Source organism: Ammospiza nelsoni, chromosome 2 (genome assembly GCF_027579445.1).
Source record: "Ammospiza nelsoni isolate bAmmNel1 chromosome 2, bAmmNel1.pri, whole genome shotgun sequence".
NCBI lineage: Eukaryota > Metazoa > Chordata > Aves > Passeriformes > Passerellidae > Ammospiza > Ammospiza nelsoni.
Window position 1 is genome coordinate 95832783 of NC_080634.1, and position 21030 is coordinate 95853812.

Consider the following 21030-nt stretch of genomic DNA (forward strand, 5'->3'; position numbering starts at 1 on the left):
TCATCTCAAATAAAAAAAAAAAAGACTTGGGACTACCCATTTAGAAAAGTGCACTGAAGACATAATGACAATAGGAGTATACACTAATGCTGTTTAAGTGAAGTAATATAATAATAAAATTTTTGAATCCTCCCATGCCAGAATTTGCTACTTAGAAGGTAAAGTGATTAACATTAGATACAAAATATTGAAGAAAGAACTTTAAAAAAATCTTATGAAAAAGTTTATCCCTTACTGTATTTGGGTTGCTCCCAGACAAAGGAAGGAAGGATGAATCTGACTCCATGTTCTCAGAAGGCTAATTTATTATTTTATGATGCTATATCATATTAAAGAATGCTATACTAAACTACACTAAAGAATACAGGAAGGATACTTACAGAAGGCTAAAAAGATAATAATGAAAACTCATAACTCTCTCTCCAGAGTCCTGACACAGCTTGACCCTGATTGGCCAATAAGTCAAAATAATTCACAGCAGAAACCAATGAAACAATCACCTGCTGGATAAACAATCTCCAAACACATTCCAAAGGAACATAACACAGGAGAAGCAAATCAGATAACTATTGTTTTCCTTTTTCTTTGAGGCTTCTCAGGTTCCCAGGAGAAAAATCCTGGGTGAAGGGATTTTTCAGAAAATGTGAATGCCACAATGCCTTTTTGTTCATTTAATGCACATCAGAATTAATCTATGTTGCAATTTTAAAATTACTTTAGCTCATTAGAAATGTTAAGAAAACCAATGCAAGTGTCACATTACCTTAATACCTGCTGCTGTTTTAATTGATAGATATTTTGATTTCATTACTTATTGGTATTTGTACAAAAATTGTGAAGAGCATTTTTTAAGTCTTCATTGTTTTTAAATTAAAGGTATGATACAATTATGCATTTAATTCTACCAGGTTCATGCAGGTATTTCTGGTATGAATGAATCAGTACCTTGAGAGAGATAATATCTTGGTTCTCTCAGGGTTAAAAGACATATTTCTTGCCTGGAAATAGCATCCTCACAACCAGCAACAATATGTTTCATAAATTTTGAGCTCACTATAAAAACCGTTCAGTGGAAAAAAAAGGTAGTAAATTCATTATTGTCTTTAGCTCAATACAAACCTGTTAAAGAAGTCTGCATTTTTCAATGTCAATACCCAAATCTGAATCAAGAGAAAGCTTTCAACATGTGCCTACTATGATCTTTTTCTCTTTTAGTGATTTAGCAGGCTATCAATGAAATATTTACCTGACTAGTGTGGCTCTCCCTGTGCCTTTGAATCGATGAGCCTGCTGTAGTGCTGGCAGACAGTCTGGAAAAGTCATTTTCCTCTGGTAATCCTAAAGCAGAAAAATACTAAATTATAATCTGAGATTTATGCACTGGTTGACTTCAAAATGAGGTTCAAAAGACCTTGATATGTTTTACTAAAAAAGAAACAAAAAAACCCCCCAAATCACATATTTCCTGAATATTTACTATTTCCATGCTTACTGAAACAGAAAAGTTCTTTTTTGCCATGTAGGGATAGTATAATAGGTATGCATGCTGGTTGACAAGAAGGAGCAATTGAAACTAAAAAGCCTGCAAATATCACTTTACCTATACACTGGCCAGGGATTCCTCCTGCAATGCAGAAATCCCTGGTTCCTCTTCCCCTGGCTTGTTTTCATGGCAGAAGCAATGCAAAGGGGAAAAACCATGTCTGAAGCATTCTGCTCTCAAATTATATCTCTGTCACACAGGAACTCAATATTAGGTCCAGGATTCAAAACTTCATCCCCTCAGTATAAAACATGTTTTTTGGAAGTCTTGTAACTATAATGCACTCTCGATGTGGGAATTAGCTGTCCAAAATTTATCTGTGTAAAAACCAGTTACCCAGTGTAAAACAGCCCGGTAATCTCCTTTCCAAGAGAAACAAACACCTCTGCAAAGCTGATCCTATCGTGAGGCTCACAGCTTGTGCTTCCCCATCACTTCTGCAGCAGTGGGAATGGCATTCACTCAGCACTGCAGGAGATCTGAAAGGTGGGATGAGGGGAAGCAAAGGCAGAAGCAGAAACAAAGGGAATCCATGATGGGCAATATTGAGGACCTCACAGACCAGAATCACAGACACCATGGTAGGTCTGTGTGTTGGGCTAGCAGAGCTGGAGATCATTTTTCCCACAGCAGCCCTCATAGTGCTGTTCTTGTGGTGGGTTGACCCTGGATGGATGCCAAGTGCCCACCCAAGCAGCTCCATCACTCCCCTCCTCAGCTGGACAGGGGGAGAAAAGATAACAAAGGCTTGTGGGTCGAGATAAGGACAGGAGAGATCACTCACTGGTTGCTGTCATGGGAAAAACTGACTCAGCATGGGGAATTGAACTGAATTTATTACCAATCAAAATCAGAGTAGGAAAATGAGAATTAAAACAAAGCTTAAAACCCCTTAAAGCCTCTCTATCCTCCTTTTAGTTTCCCCCTTATAACAGTCCCTTCCCACAACTTTGTAACTAGGGACAACAGTTTTTAAATTTTCTTTGTTTTTCTGAATAAAGCTCATGTAAGATATTCATAAATATGGATCTTTTTCTACATCATCTGGACTTCCTCTGAACACACAGACAGTGAAGAAGGCAAATCCCTTATTTGAAGCTCAGAACCTCGTTTGAACCAGGTCAAATCTGAGAGAGTCCAGCATTTCAGTTCTTTACTGCTTGCTGCAAAGGGAATCTGACCCAGGCCTCTCAGTAATTGGAATTATGTGTTGTTTTGAGGTGAGATTACACTTTTTGAAGCTGGGAAATTATATATTAGGTATGTACAGGGGAAAGGTGTGACATCCAAGGTCTCTAGTGTACTGCTAGTCTTGTAAATTATATGTCAGGTACCACTATTGCATTCTTGTCTACATTAAATTCTCTGTACTCCAGGTAAAAATTCTCCCTTTGTAAGATCACGATTTTTGGTTGAGTGAAAGGCTTGAAATAAATTTCTGTCTAAAAGATCTCAGTTTTTTGTGAATGCAAAACAACCCCCTTTTTCAAATAATTTCCTGAACTAAAAATTTATTTACATGGATTCAGTTTGGATCCATGTCAAATAAAGTAGTAAAAAATTACCAAAATTTTAATGCAAAGTACCTTCTAAAAGTAGGTGCTATTCACTTAATTCAAATAAAAGGTAAAATGTAAAATATTTTCATAATTCTAGACCACCACAAATGAATAAAGATACTTTTCTAAGCCAAACAGCAAGTTCTGAAAAATATATTGATTTTGTACTATGTTAATACACTTTAGAATTGACTGCCTAGGACAGCCTTGAGCTAAGAATCAAGTTATCAATGATTTTCTGTTTATTTCTGTAAAAAGCACTTTGATAACTGGCCTTATCAAATAAGTAAAGTTTCCATGTACAGCAACAGCATGTTGTCACAGACATGGCAAGCAGAGGCTTGGTAGAGCTTGGAAAGACAAATGGAGCTGTTGATTACATCCTAAGAGCTTTCCTTTACGTACACCCAAGTAAATATTAGATATCACAGTTGTGCATTGAGTAATACCTTGTTTAATTCAGTCCAAGGTTGGCAGCATCAGTTTAGCTGGGCCAGAGGCAAAATTACAAGAATGTAAGTTAGGCACGGGTGCAGTCTGGAGTACAAACTAAACCATCTGGATTGGTCTTTTCTGCAACTACTCTCAAGTTACCAAAAGTAAGTTGAATTTGGCTTTTTTTTTTTTCTTTGTTTTGGTTCAAAATTAAGTTTTTTATACATTATTGCTGCAATTATACATGGCACTGTTTTGGGTGATGTAGGATCACAACTTTCAGCATTGTAATGCAATGTAAAAGGTTATTTCAGGCTGTTTGATTACTTTGTCTATTTGGCAAAGAGCTCTTTCTTTCAGACCAAGAATTCTGCTAAGTATGGAAGATTTGTGGTGAAATCACTGTTTTATAGCACAGAGATGTAGAAAGTTGCTACTCCTGTCAAAAAAGAAGTAAAAAATAAGAGCAATTAAATTCATTACACAAAATGAAAAAGTAACTTCTATGAAAAATCTGAAATCAGAGAAGTGTTATTTCCTGAGGATTAGTGCTTTTAGAACCTTGAAACATATTCTGTCACTGCTCTTGTACCATTTTGTATTGCAATAATAATAAGCATTTCATTCACTCGTAAGGCACCTACAGCAAAGGGAGATCATGATTTCCTATTTTCTGTCCCATTTTTGTTGATATAGGATCAGAATCTCAAACCTCAGACCTCCATACCTTAGGCTGCTTATAGACTTGGAGCTGAAGGAATTACAAATTCCTCAAAAGAGGCTGTTTTATGTTCTTCACATTCAGCTTTTATTGGAGAGGGACTTATCAGTTCACACATACAAAGTTAAGCCAGTTCCAGAAAGAGATATTTCACAACTCAGAAGATTCCAGCCTCATTCAAGGAAATACTTCAGCAATTTTATGTTAGAAGAATTTTGGGATTAAAAACTACTTACCATTTGATACTGAATTTCCATTTTCAGCAGTCACAGAACTGGACAATGGATTAGATGACTGAGTTCCATGATTATTTGCATTTTTATCCTGTGTTTCTGATCCAGGATCTGATGTATTTGGATCTTCCCTGCTCCTCAAGTTCAGATTAGTTTCAGCACCTGACAGAAACAGAAAATATGATTGTTAGCTTCCTATTAACTAGTGCCTTCCACATGTAATTAAATTAAAACTAAACTAAAACAGAGAGACCAAGTTACTTTATTAAATTAATCACTAAATTCACAAGTCCAGTGATAAAAGTGAAAGGTTTAAATCAGTGATTTTTGCAAGTTTGGCTTTTTTTTTGGTTGGTTGATTTTTGTTGTTTTTTTTTTGTTACTGCTACACTTGAAGCTTTTTAAAGTTTAAGGGAGTAAAAGGCATTACAAAATTTCATTTGTATTGTTTCTTCCCACAGAAGTATCAGTGGATATAGTTTACCAAGTGTTTGTATTGTTTCTATTTTTAAGATTCTATTTCACTTGAGCTTGCATAGCACTGTCATCATTGCAACGTCTTTCATCATTGCACTAAATAATACTAGAACAGATATAATGTGATCTTATCCTTTTCTTTTACCACCTACCACAAGAAACAAACTGGCTTTTGAGATTAAACCATAGTAGCAATATTCCTCCCAGCAGATCCTCCCTGTGGCCATTGTTTACCAGCCTCAGGGCTCTCCAGCCATCAGTTGTCATTTTCTATAAAGTGCCAGCTATTCAAGACAGAGCCTTTTAGCTAAATTTCCTCAAGACATCAAGAGGAGGTCTGATCCTGTAGGAGTTCCAAAGCTTTTTAGCATTTGTTCAAAGAGAAGGGCAAAACAAAGCCCTTATCTTTTCTGCCTCTGACTGAGTGCACGTCCAGGAGAATCAGAACAGCTCACAGCAAAGTGCCTGGAGCTGCCTCTGAGCTTGCCTGGCTCTGTCAGCCCAGGGCTCCACAAGAAACAGCCTCAAGCCACTGGCTGTGCCCGAGTGGGGCTCCCACTGGAGCTCAGGGCCAGGGACACGTTCAGAGCTGCAAGAAAAGATGGATGGGGACAGCAGCAGGGTCCCCACTGCGGTACCTGTGTCCCTGTATCCCCACTCCTTTCCAGTGTGACAGGGCTGATGAAATGCTGCACTGGCAAGGTTATGCATTTTCTTAAGGATTTATCTCTCTTTTCCATGTTTTTTTTTGGTTGTTTGTTTGTTTTTATTTTGTTTTTGATTGGTGGGTTTTCTGTTTGTTTGTTTTTCTTTTGCATTTTTGGGGGGTTTTGTGTGTGTTGAAGATATATACATATTCTTTCCTCGCCACAGTCGGGTTTGATTCATATAAGACAAAACTGAATTTGGTGCTTTCTCCATTTCAGTCTTCCAAACTATTTCTGCTCCCTCTGAGGCCTGGCCTTTGCTGCAGGGCCGATGTGTTATGGTGACCCTGGTGCAAAGGTCCTCCTGTAACACTCTAAAATAAAAATGTTCTTTCTGTGACAACTCTGAGAGAGTTATTCCTTGATTTTAGTTGTCATAATTATAGCAAGAACCAAGAGAGGTCAAAAGGCTAGCAATTAAAACCAACATTTGAGCATTCTTCCATACTTCCAAAAACATCCTCAGCTCTCCCAAACATATGATATATTCTTATAAATCTCAAGCACATGAAAATTTTTCAAGGGGAAGGAAAAGGATTTTTTTTCACCAGGAAAGAGATGCTTAACCTGAAGATTTTACAGCCCAATGTTAAGAGTTCTGTCAATTTTTCATTTCTATGACTAAATTAAAAAAAAAAAATCCAACTGACTGGGAAGCCCCAACATTAAAAACTTAATTAATGAAATGGAAGCTTTAAATCCATTCTGGTTCCCTCAAAATATTTAATTTAATTGAAAAAGTATTTCCTATTTTTGTTTAGCTTTTAGTTATCTAACACTGAATTGTTCTTAATATTTCCTTGTCTAAAAAAAAATCTGTCTTAAAAAGTCAAAAAGTTAATTTTCAAACTGTCAGACAAAAGATTTCCATGTTAGTTTGATTTTTGTCCCTTCCTCTCTTGCCCTCTTTCCTTGATCATTATTTTTTGTGAGATCTGATTGGATTGTTTCCGTGACACTGAAACATAAAATAAAACATTTCATCAAATGGATCTTCAGGCAAATGTGCTTTTTATTGCAAAAATTAGGCCAGCTCCACCCACAGTAACTGACTTGGGAGAGGCTGAGATGGAAAGTCTGAGATGGAAAATGCATACGGTACAATTATAAGAGCACGCCTGATTTAGCTTTTGTACAAGCAAGTTGACTGCAAAATGTATCTTTGCCGCTCATTTTAAATTTGTCTGAAAAGGAAATGTCACTTTTACATGTTACTAGTCAGTGCACTTGCCTATAGATCATAATCCACCTACATAATTATTGTGCCACTTTTTACATAAAGCTTCTTGTGGAAGTGGCTGGGATCTTTATTTTTCTTGATATTCGAAAGATTTATTGATTTGCCTGACATGTGTAATTCATTTGAGAATGAACAAGTAGAAAGAATTTTTCTTGTATTGGTGTTTGCAGAAGCCTTTTGTTTCATAGGTGCATTGATATTTTTTCAGGGCATTCACAAAGGGCTCTTGGAAAAAAGAATCTTTTCTTCTTTGTATCTGTAAAAGGAAATACTACAAAGAATTGTGGATAGCTACTATGAAGCTAGAATATCATAATAAATTGGCAGAAATAAGTAGTGGAATATATGAAGCATATCTTTGGGGACAAATATCTAGACAGAAATTTGTTATCCCATTTGCTATATTCAATCATGGTAAGAAATTCACCCTGTTAGTTTCTGAACAGAAAACTATATAGAGAAAATATATTTCATAGTCCCTTATTTAGCTGATCTTGGGGGGTGGGAAAGAACCCTATATTTTATTTCAAAATAATCTGGGTTATATAAAGGTACTTGAACTAATTTCCTATATATAGGCACCTTCAGCTCCTCACTGGAGGAGATTCATGTAAGCCTACAGAACAAGTTTAACCGTGTACAGCAAACTTCAACCAGAGGTCAGGAGAGCGCCCCTGAAATCAGCTCTGCCCCACTGGACAAGCTCCCCCTGGCCCAGCCTCTGCTCACAGGACACGCTCCAGCCCTGAACATGCACTGTGTCCAGTTCTGGGCTCCTCAGCACAAGACAGACAAGCTACTGGAGAGGGTCAGTGCAGGGCCACAAAGATGATGAGGAGTTTGGAGCATTTCTCTTATGAGAACACACTGCAGGAGCTGGGCCTCTTTAGTCTGGAGAAGGCTGGGAGGGGATCTCATCAATACATATAAATAAATATTTCAGTGGTGGATGTCAAGAGGATGCCAGGATCTTTTTGGTGGAGCTCAGTGGCAAGGAGCGGTAGCTATAAACTAAAACACAGGAAATTTCATCTTCCACCTTCTGAGGAAGGACTCTACATTGAGAATGGCAGAGCACTGAACAGGCTGCCCAGGGGTCCTGTGGAGTCTCCATCTCTGGAGACACTAAAAACCCATCTGGACATGCTCCCGTTGTAGTGACCCTGTTTTGCCATGGGGTTGGACTGGGTGATGTCCAAAGGTCAATTCCAACCCTAACAATTCTATGATTCTGTGATTCTGTGATGCTGGAGTAAACTTGCTCCAGGTTCTCAGCATCTTTCTGCAGTGAGAGGCACAACCGGGTATAGTCTAACAATGGAGGAATGACTGACACAGCCCTGGATGCAGCTGGCTGCCTCTGCTGCCAAGGCTCACTGCCAGCTCGGGTCCAGCTCCCAGGGCCCCCAGCACCCTTTTCCCAGGGCTGCTTCCCCCAATCCCTATGTCATTGTACTTTTCAAGGTGCAGCACTTTGCATTTGCTTTTTCATTAAATGTGCCAGAAGATCCTGACTTTATCTTCTGTGCTGAGGTATCCCTCTCTGTCCTGCCTCCATACTATTCAAAATGTCCCTGAGCATAACAAAGGTGTACCCTGACACGTCATCACATTATTTCTATTTAAAATTCCTACTGATTCCTATTTTATCTGTCAAGTATTGGTCTGAAAAGCACTTTCCCCTCATGTTTTCTTAGTCACTTAACAAAGAAGTTTGGACTTTTCTCCACATGGATGCCGATGTGCTCCTGCTGCCATCACACCCTGCAGGTACAAGTATGCAGTGCTCTCTCATCCCTTATCAACATTCTAAAACTATCAGAAATATTTTAAGACACAGGAAAAAACCCCTTATGGTTCCTACATTTTAACATCTTCACCAACATGACAAATCTTTTTTTTTTCAGACTTGTGCTCTGCTGTTCTCACTAGATGGATGGATTACCTACCATTACCTATTTCAATATGTTTTTTTTAAGTAATGACATCTTTAATAGTTTTCAGCTGCTAATAAATGCTATTTGTAGAGACATCCATGCCTACTTGCAAGAGACTAGCTACAAAGACATATCAGCTGTAGAGCATGGTGGAAGTTCATGATTATAAGAGGAATACAAGCTTAAAGTGAAAAATCTAGAGTCTGCAAAAGTGAACACTGTTTGGATTATTATTTCAGTAAACTGACTTTGCCAAAAAGGTATCTCTGACTCAGTAAAGTCCCGCTCTGACTTATCTTGCAGCTAATGAGGATGTATGGACTAAAAGCAAGCTCCATATTCCGAAAAATCCACAATTAATCACATCAGCATTACTTGAAAAGTGCAAGAGGAACAGTATGCAAAAGAGGCAGCTCATGAAACCCACAGTTGCTCATTATTAGTGGTCTTGGAAGAGACTGAATTTAAAACTCAAGATAAAATCATAAGGCACAGGATGGACAGAATTGCACTTATTTTGTAAAAAAAAAATTCAGAGTATGGCAATGATGGAAATTAATGTATTTGCTTCCCCCCATTTTTTAGTCACTGTCTCACTTTTAAAAGAAACCAATACACTGAAAGTCTACATGCTAAAATTTTTGTCAAAAAATTGACTTAAAGTCTTGATTGAGCTATGACTTCCAAATATACTATTTTAAAACTCTTTTTTCTCAAACAAAAAATGTATGACCCTAAGCATCATAGTTATTTCATAAGTAGTATTTAGCCTGAACTAATAATTTATCACCAAATTAGAAAATGAGTCAGTATTAGCTCTATTCATATGACGGATTCAAGTACAAAACCGAAATATTTTGAGAGATTATTAGTTTTCTAAGGAAATCATATACTTAGCCTATTTTATAAAGACAAAATATACATTGATGACTAATATCAGAATTTAGGTGGAATCGTCACAGACTCGTTGTACAGCAAGATATGAAAACCAGTATGTTATTAAAGGTCCAGCCGTAATTCACCTGAGAGGGTTGCATTTTTCTTTTCTGTCAAATCCCTTATTTTGCTCTCCTTTCTTTAAATGTAGGTATATCCATAATGTATATGGATACGTTTGTCCCCATATGTTCTTTTTCAAATACTTCTCCATTTAACATTTAGTGCTCATTTACAGTCTAACTGAGAGCTCATTAATAACAGAAGGCTTGACTGCTTTCAGCAGGTTTTGGATCCCATTCATGCTTACCTTGGATGCTCTGTGCAGCACTGCTTGCTTTGTCTACCCTGGTTATTCAAATGTGATCACAACTGTTCTCTGGCCCTGAGGCAAATGGTAAGAGACCCATATCAGTACTACTACCCTTTCCTTGCTTTCCACGGCAGAGAGGAATCCAAATCATCTACTGGGAATAGTCCCTGGAGCTGTGTCTTTCCCTGAACCACTCCCAGATCTGTCTGGAAGGGAGCCAGCCTGTCAGATCCCAAGAAAGGCTGGGGATTGCTCTGCACTTCGGCTGTGCCATTCCAGGGACATTCCCTGGCATTGGCTCACTCAGTAAAACAGATACAGCCCTTCACTTTGACAGCACTAGTTACCACAACCAAAAATCAGTGGTCAGTATTAATCTATCTCAGAAAAAAAAGGGAAAAATATGGAAGAAAAACTGCCTCAAAATCATATGGAGCTTGTGGAGCACTGAACTGTTGCACAGCTTCTACTGAAGCCACATGTAAAGGTTTCATTGTGACTGTACAGGGAGAGCAGATTCTCCCTGTTCTGCTCTGGTATAAATGAAGCCATACATTCCTCTCAGTATGATTTGACATGACCATTATTTCAAGGCACACATTTTTTTTCCAGAGAAATAATGATGAGTTTCCAGCTCAGGAAATTCACACTCACAAGCTAGGCAGGACATATCTCAGTCCTAAAGCTGAAACAATCTCAGTATAAAATCAAACATTATTTCCTCACTCATGGAAAACATGACTTTCTATAACTAATTATCAATACACAGTTTTAGGTATCAAGATCCACAGTTATACATTCCGTATCAGCAACTATGAAAACAGGAAAATACATAAATTCTAGGAGATAAATTCATGTAGTACAGAAGGAGAAGCTTTTTGTACCTGTGCTACCATGGAATGTAAAAGCTAAATAGCTCAATTTCCTTAAAATTTACAGCTGGTATCCAGCAAAATGCAAATTTCAAATCAAGCAGCTTGTTGTTAAACATGTTAATAAGAGAGAACTGATGGATCCTATTAACCAGCATCTGAAAGTCAAGACTTTGCAGACAGAAGGGATTTCTAATCTGTGCTCACACTCTTTCCTGGGAAAGTTAGGAATACACTGAATCCTAATGGCTGACCCTGGATATTTTTTTACATTTACAAGTGGATGTTGTTAAGTGAGGGGAAAAAATAAAATATGGTGATCTCAGAAAATTTGCAGATATTATTTGATGAAAGAAAGGGAGAAGTTTAAATAAGAACAGGCCATTTGATTTTGAGTCAAATGTTTACCCCTGTGTTTTCTTGTACCTTTTCAATTACACTTGGTGTTTCCTGTTTTGCTCTGACTTACTGTTGAGACATTCTTTGTCTGTGGCATTTGCTAGCTACCGTCAGCACAGGTTGTCTGGGGTGTCCTTTTGCTGGATAAATGTATATTGCCTCAGAGTAATTCAGTTTACTCACACAGAATTCCACCGTGACCCTCTGTAACATCACTGTTTACTTTGTCTGCTGAGAGCCGGAGGCAAACAGCTGCATCTTATTTGCTGAAAGAAATGGAGCAGGCTGAAAACTGTCAAGACAGGATTCCCCCAGCCTATTAGCATGTGCTGCCTGTCTCACCCTTTTAGCTGTGCTGCTGGCTGCCACTGCCATCAGAGGCAATAATTATTCCTTGGTTTAGTTCACCTCACAAAGCCTACCCATACAGCAGCAATTGCCTAGGATTCTCCCCCCACCAGTGATGCTCCTGGGAGGGCAGCAGTGAATTTGTACTGTCACTTCCAGCACCCTTTCTCTCTGAGCTGTGTAAGGGGAGCTATCAGACGGTGTTATTCCAGAAGCCACATACACATGGTATTTACCATGGAGCAGGTAAATACAGAAACAGGCCACTTATTTTGTCAGGAAAGCTGCATTTGTGGAAGCTTTGTGTAAACACTGGGAGCAAAGAGAGGAGACACAGGCCATGGAGAATATCAAGAGACAGAACTCACTCTGCTTGAGGAAAAAAGCTCCTCTGAAGAATTTTGTGTTAGTGTGATACCAGTCAGCCAAATTTCAGAGGAAGAGGCTGGTAGTAAGAAGGAGGTTGCAGAACCAGCTGCGGAATTCCTAGGTCTGGTTCAGACCTTAAGAGCCATCAGCTCAATTATAATCTGGAAAGAAGAGAACAAGAACAAGAAGGTTTCTTCTGCTTTCTTCTCTGATGCATTTGTGCTGATAGAAAGACAGTGCTCTTATTTTACATTTATTTCAGTGTCAATCATTACAAGCTACAAACCTTTCCCTCTTTCCTAGAAGCAATGTCAGGGACATCCCTGGATCAGGTAAACTCTCAGAGCTGGTGTGGGAGGGACAACATTCAGACTTTTTTTTTCCCTGTCTGAAGGACTCTGGCTTGTTTGAATTATTTTTTTTTTCCCAGCACGAGACTAAGAATACCATTCTGAAATGGAGAAAAAAGCCTTCTCCTACAGTGGTAAAGGATGAAGAATATCTGGATAGGCTGCCATCTCTCCTGCCTAGTAGTATCTGAGCAAGAACTTGGAACACCTTTTCAGTGCAGCGAGTTGGACTCCAGACAGTGCACATGTTTCAGAGACTGGGGACTTCATTCATCACATCTTCTCTAGGAAGTGATCTCTGAAGGCCATTCTGAGATCCATAACAAACCACACAGGGCAGGAAGCAGGACAGTCCTTGTCCCACTGCCTGGGACAATATTCTGCCTGAGAAGAAACATTTGTTCCCCCCATGTCCCCATGTTCCCCATATTTTCAAGTCTAATATGGAAAAGAAGTAGTTGACTTTACTCTGTTAATAGCTTTATTTACTACTAGGTGTGTTGATTGGCTGACCAGAGCCTACTTTTTGTATTTGCACATTTAAAACCTGCTGGTGCGCTGGAAAAGGCAGAGGCAATTTGCTAAGAAACACAGCTTCCCTTTTTTAAACTGCTGTCTTCAAGTTTGTGTGGATACAGCAGTTCTTCTTGAACATTTAAGTCTGCTTAAGTCTCCGTGTGGTATCTCAGTTGTAGAACAGCCTTTACTGCTGGGCTTTAGCTGCTGTTGAAAGAATCTATGTGATGAGACGCTGTCTCAACCTTCCTCCCCTCAAACATAGTTTCAAATATTGTAAAAATAAACCTACAAAACCCCCAAAAAAACCAAACCAAAACAAACAAACAAACAAACAAACAGGGGTTTGATACTCCCAGAAGCATCACATCAGTTCTAATTACTGTTCTCAGAATGCTTCTACAGATATTTTTCAGGATTTCTCATACCAACTCCGGCAGTGACTGCAACTCAGAAGTCTTGGCATAAGTGACTGCACTGGACTGAGCAGATAAATTGTTTGAGCTGCTCCTGAGGAGCAATCCAAGAAATATTTTTGGTTCACCTGTACCATAATCCTGCCCACAAAATAGGGATAGCTGTTCTGGAAAACTTCTCAGAAAACATTCATATTTTGCTTTCCAAGTGAGCTTCTAAGAACAATGAATGAATTTAGATATCTATTTAGTTTGTTTTTAAGTTCATTTTGAAAGGATAGAGTGATGGTCAATGACACTGTCACTAACCTCAAAGCAAGAACATATGGCTATTCCAGATGCAGTGTGATAAACATCCATACTGTGCACAAATACAGATAATCAGTGGCTAAAAACTGTCACTAAATGCGACTACGTCAGAATTGTTCTGCAATCAGCCCCTAAGGAAAGAGCTAAGAGAAATAATGAAATGTAAAACTTCAGGCCTAATTTAATATGTTTTTTGTTTTAAAATTTTCACCATACAAAGGTGTGAAAAAAACTAATTTTCATGCCTTTCATTTTTAATGAGAATGAAAGCTCAAGCCAAAAGAGCCCTGAATTTAAGGTTTCTACATTTTCACTAATGGTGCCAGGAGGAAGGCAGATGTCCCTTACTGCTTTAAATGCTACTCCTGCCTCCAGTACTCCACTTCAAAGCACTTGACTACTCTCTCACATCAGAGTGTAGCAGTGTGGAGACAGCATGAGAGTCAGGGTACCCTCACATTTACGATCAAGTCTTTTTATGAGTCTCTTTCAAATTGTCTTCTCTTGCTTCTCCATCCAGCGCCACAAAATTCCAGTGCTGGAACTAGAACTTATTCCACACATCCAGGTCTGTAGAGTTGCAGAGTTTCATGATGAGCTGCATGGGTCCTGCCAATAACTCTGGGTCATCCTGAGGGGCTGGACTTTGCACAGCTCTTGGATACCTGAGCCAAGGAGTTTGGAAGTAGCTTGGCTTGTTTACAATACAGTCATTCCCCTAAATGCCAGTCCTTGAAATGACTACTATTGAACTTATCTAGGTCTAGAAAAAGGTCAACACATTTAGCTGCTAACATTTGCAGTAAGAAGCATTTTACTTTACTTCAGTAAGAAGCATTTTTGCCATCTTTGAGGCAGACTGTTTCAGTACTTTACAAACATTTTTGGAAGCCTGGACATGAAAGAATATTTACTTCTGCACAGAATTTTGGAAAGCTTGATTTTCATTTAAGCCTAAAACAAATATAAATGTCACAATCTTGACATTTTCTGTGAAATGGAATTATTGTTCTCTACTGAGGTTCTTCACCAAAGATAATTTAATGCTGAGATGGATGTAAAGAAGTTAAAAATATCTGAAGAGATTTCTCACTCAAGCTGAGAATTTAATTAGAGACCTTCACTAAAATGTATGTCCATATTTCATTCTTCATTATGTTTCTAATGCTGGAATTCCTGTAAAATGAAGTGACATGACATTTACTGCCAAAAATCCAAATTCTTCTTTGGTGTCAGGAACATAAATGTGGTACAAATAATTTTTTTCTCTTAGATATGGCCAATTTATCACAATTGGGTTACAATTAATGATGTAGTGGTTCCTTAACAAACTAATTTGTGATTCTGCATTGTGAATTACAAATAAAATTCTTAAGGTGTTAAAGAAAAGATGTTGAAGAAAAGACATTGCTATGAAAATAAAAATCCTGTAAATGTCTACCTGATTTATCCAAGTCACAATTAAAAGTGGGATATTATTAAAAACTTTGGGTCTGAAATGCACTAATATGAACCAGTATGGTGTAGTTATTGTACTCAAGTATCAGACAGGATGAAGAGGACACAAAGCAAAGCCAGCTCAATGGAGAGGATCCAAAATAGAGTAATTAATTTAAAAGAAATGCCTGCAGTTCTCAGAAATGGACGATATAAAAGGAAAAGTCAGTGCAATTACTTTTCCTCAGTGCCCCTCCTCTTCAGCAGTGACTTGGTGTCAATATGAGAGAGTCTACAGTAGGTCTGACCAAGGTGCTGCCTACTCTAGGATTCCTTTCTACTAGCCATAAATAGATACAGTGTAAGGTCATTGGAAATCAAAAAGTGCAGTGATATTTTCCTCTGTGGTCAATACAAGTACTTAAAATGCAAAATAAATATGAATTTTTATGATAATACCCCTTTTTTTTCCACTTGAAAATTAGACTTAATTTGTTCTTCTAATAATCTTTGGATTAAAATTATTTATGGTAATCACACACAAAGCCTCTTTCACATGTTGGAACAGATAACCAAATAAAATTCCATATTATTTGGTTTTAGGCTGTAACAGCAAACGATGAAGTCAACCAGAAATTGAAATGCTTTGGTGAAAAAAACCTCAGAACAGAAACCCGGAACAGTCTTCAGCAGCAAAATATACCAGTTTTCAGACGTTCTGAAATGGAAAATTATTCTTGGGACATTGTGTTTATCCAGAAACAACAGGTCTTTTCTGTGATACATTATCCAGATAATGGCAGACATCTAGATCAGGAGAAGACTGTCAATTAAGGTGGTATTTTTACAGGCTATATAGATATTCTGAAAATAGGAATCAAGTGTACTTTCTCTAGACTCTTCTAACCTTTATCTGCTGCAATAATAGAAACCACAATTATTTCCTTGGAAAATCACCTAGCATGGGCTGAATGGCAACTGTATTGCCAGCAGTTCTGCCTCCTCCTGTGTAATTTTCTGTATAGGGCATCTGTGGCTAGCCAAGAAAGGGCGTTTTTGTAATGAGTTGCATTGAACTCTTACTAGCAGCGCTTCTTCCCACTTTGCACCTACAGCAAGAGATTCAGATTGAGAGTTGCAAGTAGTCTGTAGTGAAAGTGTATATTTGCCACTGACACTAAACTGGCAAGAGCTGTTGACTCCCTTGAGGGCACAGAGGCCCTGCAGAGAGATGGACAATCAACAATTCTATGAAGTTTAACAAGTGTTGTATTCTGCACCTGGGATGGAGCAACACTGGACGTGCAGACAGACTGGGGAACAAGAAGCTGCAGAGCAGTGCCCCAGAAAGGGACCTGTGGTTCCTGGCCATTGGCAAGCTGATCATGAGTCAGCAGTGCCCTGACAGCCAGGAGGGACATCCCTGTCAGGGACAGCATGGCCAGCTGGGCAAGGGAGGGGATTGTGTATCAGGAAAAGCTCTCTTACCCAGGGTTGGGCACCAGAACAGGCTCCCCCGGGAAGTGATCACAGCACCAAGCCTGTTTTCACTTTGAGTGTTTGGAGAACAGCCCCAGGCACACGGTGTGATTCTTGGGGTGTCCTGCACAGGGCATGGAATCAGACTTCATGATCCTGACAGGTCCCTTCCAACTCCACATATTCTATCAGAGGTTGATGACTCTCCTGTGTTTAGAGATCTGATCTGAAAATTAGTCACAGAAAGTCACCCTCACTCCCTATTAATTAAGGCAATTATGTAAAATATATTAATCTCGTTCTGAGAAGTGTGCTGAAGCTTAATTGACTAAGTTTTAATGAATTGAGAATTTTACTTTAAAGATATAGAAGTTTTATGCCTTATGCACTCATTCCTCCAGCATCTACAGGTAAAAGATAAAAAGTTGAAAGCACAGATTTTTGTATTACTCATGCTTTGTAAGTTTTTTGCTTTTGTCAAAAAGAAAGTATATCTATTTTGTTGTACAAATAGGAAGGAGATGGAGATATGATTATTATCTTTATTAAGTTGCTTAAGACAAAAAGCTGAGTTGCTTAGAGAGAAAAGGCCTGGGATTTCATCACAGAAGCGCAAGTAGGGATTTAATTTGCAATCCACAGTTGAGATGTTAGCTGTGCCATAGCCTGCTCTACCTGATGATAAGGGAAAATTATTTACTAGATATCAAAGGAACACCTGCCTTTGACAGGACAGTACTTTTCATACATATACATTACATTTTGTTTTTCTCCAAGTTTGAGTCAATCTCAATAGAGGGTATTTGGCAAGCTTTAGTCCCAAGGTACATCTAAGTATTTGTATTATTTGTCAGTTGTAACTATCTTCCTGTGACTTTCAATGCTTAAACTGGAGAATGTGGGATAAGACACTGATATGTGAAGCTACCTGCTTCACAAATAATATTGAAAATATGTCACTTAGGAAGTAAATGAAGAAAGTGGTCACATAATGAACAGATATCAAGGGTTCCGGACAAATGATAACAGTATTGGTAACAATAAATTGTTAACAATCTAAAGTTTCCACATCTTTGCTGTTTTTACCAAACCATTTGGAAAGGAATCGGTCACTGAAGAATGGGTAGATTTGAATATAGATACTTACTTGTACTGAAACACTAACATTATTTTACAAAACTTGATGCCTATACATTGGGGACATATATAAAGGAAATATCTTCGTCATTTTTCTTCTTAAGCACCTAGATGTGGGGTTGCAAACTTGTGTATTTTCTTTTTCTCAGACATAGAAGTTGTTTATGTCAATTTTTCCTCAACAAGTGGGAAAAATAGGAAACATTGTGCCTTCATCTCAATGGACTAAAGGTAAAAAATTCACCTTTAGTGAATTAAAGTAAAGGTAAGGTAAAATCACACCTCCTTGGAAGGAGCATACTTCCCCTTCAAAATCCACATGAATACTCTGCCAATCTAAGCATGGGTGATTGGTTAGGATTTATTCTACCTTTTGTTCTGAAGGTGAAATGATTCCCCTTTGCGTGGAATAATTTAATATCAACTATACCAATTAAGAGAAATAATATCACGACCTAGCAAAATCTGAGTATCATTCCTCAACGCTGATGAACAGAAAATTCTGTCCTTGCTCATGAATATTTAATATGAAATGCTTAAACATGTAATTGTCTCTTCCTTTTATAAGGAATGTCTTATATGTTGAATAGTCAAAAATATTTGGATATCCTGCTAAGGAGTGCTGTTTTGTGATTAAAGGATTGAATTCGGTATCAAATCTAAGGTCTTGCCTATTTGACAGAGCAGGGGCTCTGCAGATGACCATTCAGTTTCAGTCTGTCTTGCAGACTAAAATTTTCACGTCCAGAAATCACAGAGAACAAAAAAGACTTATGTGTCTGTGTATTATCACTTATCTGCTCTCAACTCTCATTTTATATGGTGTAAAAACAAATCCCTGTGTAACAATACAACTGCAGTTTCAATGACAACTCTTCCCAACCTTCGAGAAATCACCTTACCTAGGTTCTCACCTGTTACCGCTTTGCAGAGCAAAAAACTTCTCTTGTTACATGTGAAGTATTTTTCATGAAATTGAATACTATATGATCTGGATCACTGTTTGAACCAGCAGGGGCTAGTGATGTATTTTAAAAAAAGGACAGGCTCAACCACCAAGAAAAGAAAGTTGTTGCCATTTGATTTTTTTTTGTTGCCCTTGTGAAAGACAATGCTCTCAGTTCAGTTCACAATAACTCTTCAGCACATCAGAAAACCACAAATGTGTTCTACTGTAATTCTGGATGAGTTTTTCTCACAAAGAGGTCAGGAGCCAAAAGGACATAAGTGTTCTCAGGCCTTGGAATTACTCCTCCAGGCGAGAGGGAGGCATGCTGGGGGACCTGTCTGCATTGCTTTTATATTGCCAAGGAGGCTTTCCTCTCCAAGGCTGATGATCCCATACAGAAACTCCCTGATTCTCAGAAGTAACTCTTCCTGACTTCAAAATGGCCCACAATTTTACTTTCTAGTTTTAGTTAAGATTGTCAATGGGTTATAACTTCTGAAAATGAAGGAAACTGCACATGATAGAGTGCTGTTCTAGGCCATGTCTTCAACTGTCATGAAATTTTATTTTGGTTTTTCTTCACCATATAATTGCCAATAAATAAAATACTAAAAATTATAAAAAGAAAAGGAGGATTCTTCTAGGAACTTAATATGCATTAGGCAAGAGGTGGTAAAAATATCAGAAGTAGCACATGACAACTTCTAGTTTTACACAACTTGTAGGGAGTCATCTCTGATGACTGCCATGTTACTACTTTGCATGAAAGGTTAAATAAATTTTTGCCAGCTGCTACCCTAGAAAATAGATGAACACTTGAAGTATGTGAAAAAAGGCAAATTGTAAAAACACACACATATGTTCACTCGTATTTCTCAGCTACTTTCAATCCATCTACTTATCCCTGAACTATTCATATATAACTGCACTTAGTATACACTAGCTTCCTTGCTCATAAAATATTGATTCAGGTTTTTTATCGTATATCTTTCTTGAACTTTGATCTTTCATACTTACTGCTCCCTTGATGAAATATTTAGAAGTACATTTTCCATGTGAAAGGTAAATTTAGAGGTTTTTTATGGTATCCTCTGTTAATGCACTAGCTTCAACCCACATGAGACCCAAGCTGAACTCTATCTTGGTCACATTTAGTTGATCATTGCATTTGCAAAAATCTTCCATTCCAAAGCAACTTTTATTTTAAGGTAAAGGTTTTCTTTTTTTTTTTTACCTGGTGGGAGTGGTTTACAACACTTTCTCACCAGGTACATTGAGAGAGACTTGAGAAGATACATCCAAAGAACTAACTTTAATAGTTACTTCCCAGCAGATAAAAATGTACAAGCTTTATGATAAAACAACACTCCTAACTTAAAAAACCAACCAACCAACCAAAATCAACCACAAAACCATCAAAAAACCCCATAAAACATTCTACATATATTTATAGACAGTGAATGTTATTAATTTTGTCAAAGTAAGCAAACTACTGTAATAACTCCTTTACCAATTTCATCAATTTGAACACTTAGCATAAGAAAAAAACATTCTCTTGAGGTAGAGAACTGATGAAATCTCAGTTCATAGCTCATTCAACATACAGAATTGAATTTGGCATACAAGAACAAGCATGGTCCAGCTAAAGCTTTTCAAGGGTCTGGAGGACTCAAGGGTTCTGTCCACCATAGTTTCTCTCATACCTGAATGTTTCTTGTCTCAACCTAGACACTAACTTTCATAAAGCTTGTAGAAACTCCCTTAATTTTGAGACCTTCATCTCCTTGTTTTATTTTGGCTGAGGGCTGACAAGGTTATAAGGAACAGAGACATAGGGTGGCACACAGACATACATGTATATAGAGGAAGAACAAACACCTGCTTCTGTTATAGTGTAGCTGTGTAAATTAGAATATGATACTAAAATCAGTGGAGCAGTAGGTACTTAAGAAAATGGACAATGAATAATAAGAGAATGCATCCTGTTCTCCACAGGATTGTTTTGTATTTCAAATGTACGACTTGGGATTCTTCCCAAAGAGGTGGCACATCAATAGGCCAATGGAAGTTCATCCACACCAAGGCATGTAGCATGGGCAACAAACAGGAGGAGCTAGAAACTGTGCAGTTGGAAAACTATGATTTGTTGAAGTTATGAAAAGTGTTGGTTTTGCAGCTGGACTCAATGATCTTAATGTTCTTTTCAAACCTAAGGAATCCTATGATCATGTGTTGCTTGTTTTGAATATGCTGCTTACAGTTCTTGATTAAGACAAGCTGTTTGGACAGATAGAAGTGAAGAAGCAGAGAAAACAGTATAGAGATTTTCTCACTCCAAATTTTAAATT

The 21030-nt window shown here is 37.9% G+C and overlaps 1 protein-coding gene across 1 annotated transcript in view; it reads right to left on the minus strand.

Moving 5' to 3' along the window:
• Nucleotides 1–21030, minus strand: part of MYO16 (myosin XVI) — a 278025-nt gene that overhangs the window by 14990 nt on the left and 242005 nt on the right. The window contains exons 33-34 of the mRNA XM_059465978.1: nt 4495–4653; nt 1247–1338 (exon numbers count right to left, since the gene is read on the minus strand). Of these exons, the coding sequence (XP_059321961.1) occupies nt 1247–1338; nt 4495–4653 (251 nt within the window). The remainder of the gene's footprint in view (nt 1–1246; nt 1339–4494; nt 4654–21030) is intronic.